This window comes from Oncorhynchus clarkii, chromosome 18 (assembly GCF_045791955.1).
Source record: "Oncorhynchus clarkii lewisi isolate Uvic-CL-2024 chromosome 18, UVic_Ocla_1.0, whole genome shotgun sequence".
NCBI lineage: Eukaryota > Metazoa > Chordata > Actinopteri > Salmoniformes > Salmonidae > Oncorhynchus > Oncorhynchus clarkii.
This window is the reverse complement of record NC_092164.1, coordinates 50,026,441-50,032,805: the sequence shown is the minus strand read 5'-3', so window position 1 is coordinate 50,032,805 and position 6,365 is coordinate 50,026,441. Positions and strand designations below refer to the sequence as shown.

Genomic DNA, 6,365 nt, shown 5'->3' with positions numbered 1-6,365 from the left:
GCTAGCTAAGCAAACAACTTCTGTCATTTAGCTTGGTTCATCAGAGATAGCTAAGGCTTTTGTAAAGAGATGGACATGTGGTAAGATTTATTTTGAATCTAAGCCTGTCCTAGTGGTCTGTCTGATTACTGTCAGCTGGGAAGCAAATCAAACAATATTTAGATAACTAGCTAGCTAGCTAACCTAGTTGTATACACTGAAAGTTAGCTTATTACCTAGCTGGCCAAATTGACATGATCTGTCATTAGCTAGTTATTCAATTTGACTTGGTCCATCAATCAATGTCATGTCTGTCTCATTGCACAGCAGCAACAGTGATTTTAAAAGATCTTAAAACAATGTAAATAAGGGGATGGGGATAAATATGTTAGCTATACTAGGTATGTTGGTAGGAGAAAAGTTTCTAGCTAGCTTGCAAACATTTCTCTAGGTACCTAGCTACATTATATGGGAAAATGCACCCTTCTGCTGCTTGATAGGCAGAGCCCACAATGGATGGAAAATGTATATAAACTATACATACTTGTCAGGTATAGCTAGTATACTTGTATTTATATCAAATGTTTTAAATCAAATGAAATGGTGGCTTATATTGAGAGATAGAGGTGTGCTCCAGCGGTGTTTTGCGCTGTAATGCACGCGAGCAGGTTACGGCCAGCTGAGAATGGAATGTTTGAAGTGGAACGGGATACGACGTCATTGATAACAACCTGTGAGGCGACATCATAATCAATCATTCAGGGTTTTTGCCAAGAGTGTTATTCCAGGAATGTTTTTGACTAGGTAAAAGGAAACATTCTAAGAACAACCCACTGTGGTTCTGTTGCTGGAGTGTTCCTGGAATAGATCAGAGAGAGAAGACTGAAGAAATGGCATGAAGATACATCTAGAAACTAACAGCTAGCTTTGATTATATAATAGCATTCTGGCAGCCTGATAATATGAGATGGCTGGAGTTTTTATTTAACACAGTGCATGGCAGAGTTCAACTCAGTATAATGTATTCTGTCCTGTGTTGCTCATTTGGTAAGAGCATGGCACTAGCAATGCCAAGGTTCTGGATTTCTGTTCCCACTGGAATCATACATAAAGATGTATGCATTCATTATACTGTAAGCCACTTTAGATAAAAGCATCTGATAGGTTTATATGATTACTAAGCCTATATTACAACTTTCTTTCCTTCAGAGGCAATAAAGAAGGAATTGTTGTTGAACAGTTACATACAGTACATGCTCCACATTGACCCACTTATACATGCTATATTGTCCCAGTCCTTGATAAATGTCCCATAGTCAACCCTCTAGTGGCAGAGAGACCTACGGTTGAATCCCACATTGAATCACACTATATGTTATTTTTTTCACATCCATCCAGAACTATCATGAGTTATGAATTGATATTCTGCTGTTACATTGAAAACAGCTTAGGACCCTTCTGGCTCTGTTGCTGATGCTGCAATACTCTAACTTTTCTGCTGCGGTGGCGAGGTGTGTGTGTGTGTGTGTGAGTGTGTGTGTGAGTGTGTGTGTGTGTGTGTGTGAGAGTGTGTGTGAGTGTGTGTGTGTGTGTGTGTGAGAGTGTGTGTGAGAGTGTGTGTGTGTGTGTGTGTGTGTGTGTGTGTGTGTGTGTGTGTGTGTGTGTGTGTGTGTGTGTGTGTGTGTGTGTGTGTGTGTGTGTGTGTGTGTGTGTGTGTGTGTGTGTGTGTGTGTGTGTGTGTTTGTGTTAACTGTGGGAGGCGAGACGTGTTATAACACTCTGCAGAGGAAAAACACATCAATGGACTGAATGATAAATCACACAGTCTGACCGTGTCTCTCTCTCTTTTCATCACTCTTCCTTTCTCTCTCTCTCCGCCCTCTCTCGCCCTGTTCATCTCTCATTGTCACATACATGCTGAGACGCAAACAATAGTGAACACACTTCAGTAATAGGCAGCGCTCTTCAAGTGTGCGTGTGTGTCCCACAGCAGAAACAGCACTTGAAATAAGCCCTGTTGTCATATTCTGCACCACTCCAATCAGTCAACACAGCTCTGCATTTTATATCAACATGACACACACACAGTCCCTCCATCCCAACACACACACAGTCCCTCCATCCCAACACACACACAGTCCCTCCATCCCAACACACACACAGTCCCTCCATCCCAACACACACACAGTCCCTCCATCCCAACACACACACAGTCCCTCCATCCCAACACACACACAGTCCCTCCATCCCAACACACACACAGTCCCTCCCCAACCCGCTTCTCCACACACACACACACACACACACACACACACACACACACACACACACACACACACACACACACACACACACACACACACACACACACACACACACACACACACACACACACACACACACACACACACACACACTCACCAGTCCGGAGGCAAAGAACACAGCCAGTAGAGCGAGGCATGCTCCCATCACTATGAGCAGTAGGAACACGATGAGAGGGTGTTGTTGGCTCATACGGTAGTAGGACTCATACAGCCAGTCCTGGGTCTTCTGTCCCGGCACACCCACACACACCTGTCCCTGTGTCGGGGTCTCCCCAAAACCTACAAACACATCCCCCAGGGCATCTCCTCCCTCTCCCCCATCTCCACCCTCTCCCCCGCGCTCCAAAAGGTAGCGCCCCCGCGTCCGTAAGGCCTCCTGCCACATGGTAGCGACTTTGGGGTGTGCGCAAAACCCACTATCCCAGTCCAAACCCACTAGCTCTTTCTCTTTTTCCTCCTCCTCTTCCTCTTTGTGGAGTTTTGTTAGATAAACAAAAAAATCAAGACTCCTTTCCTCCTCCTTTTCCTCCTCCTCTTCTCTTCTCTTCTTTCCTCCTCTCCCTAGTCCACCTAGTCACAATCAAATCCTGAATCCCTCTGTGTACTGAGCCTTTTCCTCTTCCTTCTCCTCCTCTTCCTCAATGAGTCTGGTCAGACAAGGAAAAAAAGACAGTTCCTTCTTTCTTCCTCCTGTCCCTGGTTTATTACAGAGAGAGGTTGTCTCCACGTGTAGCACACTGCTGCTGCTGCTGCTCCTAGGCAACATGTTCCCTCGTCAGAGGGGAGAGAGAGACTGAGAGAGAGAGAGAAAGCGTGTGCGTGTGTGTATTTGTGGGAGAGAGAGAGAGAGAAAGAGAGAGTATGTGTGTGTCTGTGTCTAGTGTGTGTATGTGTGTGTGTGTGTGTGTGTGTGTGTGTGTGTGTGTGTGTGTGTGTGTGTGTGTGTGTGTGTGTGTGTGTGTGTGTGTGTGTGTGTGTGTGTGTGTGTGTGTGTGTGTGATTGCGGAAGAGAGAGAGAGAAAGAGAAGGAGGGAAAGTGTCAAAGTGGCTCAGAGAGATGGAGCGAAAGGAGAGAGAGGGAGAGTCAGAAAAAGGGGGCAAGAGAGAACAAGAGTGTGAAAGAGACTAAGAGCCAGACAGAAGGAGAATGTAGCACTAGAGAGTCAAACAGGGAGGCAGAGAGAGAGATAGGGGTTGGTATAGAGGGGGTTGGGAGAAAGAGAGAGGGGTAGGGGTTGGTATAGAGGGGGGTGGGAGAAAGAGAGAGGGGTAGAGGTTGCTATATAGGGGGTTGGGAGAAAGAGAGAGGGGTAGGGGTTGGTATAGAGGGGGGTGGGAGAAAGAGAGAAGGGTAGAGGTTGGTATAGAGGGGGTGGGAGAAAGAGAGAGGGGTAGGGGTTGGTATAGAGGGGGGTGAGAGAAAGAGAGAGGGGTAGGGGTTGGTATATAGGGGGGTGGGAGAAAGAGAGAGGGGTAGGGGTTGGTATAGAGGGGGGTGGGAGAAAGAGAGAGGGGTAGGGGTTGGTATAGAGGGGGGTGGGAGAAAGAGAGAGGGGTAGGGAGGGATGTAAGCTGTGCTAATGTGAGAGGAGTGAGGGAATAAGGGAGATTTGGAAAATAAAGACTGAACAGAGAGGATGAGATGCTACATACAGTATGTAACAGCTGGAGAATGAATGGAAGAGACAGAGAGAGAGAGAGAGAGAGAGAGAGAGAGAGAGAGAGAGAGAGAGAGACAGAGAGAGAGAGAGAGACAGAGAGAGACAGAGAGAGACAGAGAGAGACAGAGAGAGACAGAGAGAGAGAGACAGAGAGAGACAGAGAGAGAGAGAGAGAGAGAGAGAGAGAGAGAGAGAGAGAGAGAGAGAGACAGAGAGAGAGAGAGAGAGATAGGTTGAAATTTAAAGGTAATTTTCAATTGAGATGACATATGCATAGTTTACCGTGATGCAGTTTCTGTGAACGCGGGAACATTGCCTTAAAATTGAAATTGTGCTATAGTGCTGGACTTCGGCATTATGGATTGAATTCAGCCCTATAGAATAATAGATTGAGTGTAGAATGAAAGAGACAGGGATCCCAGGTTGTCGTGACTCATTCTACAATATGTCCCGTGCCACACTCCCCTCCCTCCCTCCCTCTCCACTCTTCGCTTCTTTTACACCCTCCCTCCCTCCCTCCCTCTCTCCCTCCCTCCCTCCCTCTCTCCCTCTCCACTCCTCGCTTCTTTTACGCCCTCCCTCCCTCCCTCCCTCCCTCTCCACTCCTCGATTCTTTTACGCCCTCCCTCCCTCCCTCCCTCTCTCTCCACTCTTCGCTTCTTTTACGCTCTCTCCATTTTTTTCTGTATCTCTTTCTCTCTTCCTCACTCATTTTACTTTCATGTCTCCACCACATGACAATATCTGAGGTGTGAAAACTGTCATCCGTAAGACTATTCATTAATCTATTCTCTAATTCTCTCTCTTGCGCGTCTGACGTTTTCACAATTGATGAGCTAACCTGTATGATGTCATTGCTCACACTTTATTTCAAATCCACACTGCACCAAATGTGAACCAGCTGAAGTATGCATTTCATTCCATTTTCACAGATACACCGGATTTCTACAATGTCATGCATTGTGCTCAAGGAATGGCATTCCATTTTAGCAATATTCCTTTTTTATACATGATTTGAAGCTAGATTTAAAAAGTCAAATTCTTCCAAATCAATGGCGATATCTCATGAGTTGAGTTTACTGGGAATGTTACAGACTGTGGCTCTAAGTGTGTTTGAAACGTATTTGAACTAAGGTAATTCCAATGGTAGTACACTGTAGTACACATTGTGATTGAGAGGCTATTTTGGTGAAATTGGCAATGTTCTAAAACAGTGGACCTGTCCCAGTGATGCTGGTAAATGTGTGGAAGGGCTCCCGAGTGGCGCAGTGGCCTAAGACACAGCATCTCAGTGCAAGAGGTGTCACTGCAGTACCTGGTTCGTTCGAGGCTGCATCACATCCGGCCGTAATTGGGAGTCTCATAGGGCATTGCTCAATTGGCGCAGCATCGTCCGGGTTTGGTCGTCATTGTAAATAACTGACTTGCCTGGTTAAATAAAATAAAAAATAATTTTTCTGTCCAAGACACCAGTTCTCTCCTGTTGACTCATACAGTTCTGTAGTTCATTTCTTCAATGGGTTCACTGTCTGATAGGTACAGAGTGTGTGTGGGTTGGTTATTCTATCCTTGAGGGGATCTTAAATCCCCAAAGGTTCCCACAAGGATAATAAAATAAGGGAAATTATGCCTTATGGGGATGTGGGAAATGTCCCCACGAGAACAAAGGCTATTTTAAACATAGGGGTTAGGTTTAGGGTTAGGGGTTAGGAAAAATAGGATTTTAAATGGAAATTCATTTTAGGTCCATACGAGGATAGAAGAACATGACATGTGTGTGTTTGTGTGTAAGTGTGTTCGTGTGTGTGTGTGTGTGTGTGTGTGTGTGTGTGTGTGTGTGTGTGTGTGAGTGAGTGAGTGAGTGAGATAGAGAGAAAGTGAGAGAGTGTGTGTTCGAGAGAGAGAGAGTGTGTGTGTGTGTGTGTGTGTGTGTGTGTGTGTGTGTGTGTGTGTGTGTGTGTGTGTGTGTGTGTGTGTGTGTGAGTGTGAGTATGTGTGTGAGTATGTGTGTGTGTGTCTAATTGGACTCACTCAGTTCACACTGGTTCTCTCTATACTGTAATTTCATGATGTGTCACATATGGGAGTATGAGTGACAGGGTTCTCTGTTAAGTGAATCTAATTAGCAACACATCTCTATCTATCAGCTTAGGAACATAGAAAGCTGCTGTAACTGTAGGCTATGTTAGTTGCATCCATTTCATTTAATTGATGTAAATCCGTTGGTTTAATCCATAATCCTTTACATTATATGATAAACTCAAATCCACCTTCAAGCATATGCATTTGACATGATTTGAGCTAGAGTCAATTTATAAAAGACACACTTGAAGGAAACAGGGTACCATTTGGGACACAACCTAAATGTAAGTATATACAGTATAATAAACATCATGTAGTA

The 6,365-nt window shown here is 45.0% G+C and overlaps 1 protein-coding gene across 2 annotated transcripts in view; it reads right to left on the bottom strand.

The window, feature by feature from the left end:
• Nucleotides 1–2,688, bottom strand: part of LOC139372698 (adenylate cyclase type 2-like) — an 86,124-nt gene extending 83,436 nt beyond the window's left edge. For both annotated transcript variants that reach the window (XM_071112486.1, XM_071112487.1), the window contains exon 1: nt 2,401–2,688. In XM_071112486.1, coding sequence (XP_070968587.1) covers nt 2,401–2,688 — 288 coding nt within the window. The remainder of the gene's footprint in view (nt 1–2,400) is intronic.
• Between the last annotated feature and the right edge of the window lie 3,677 nt (nt 2,689–6,365).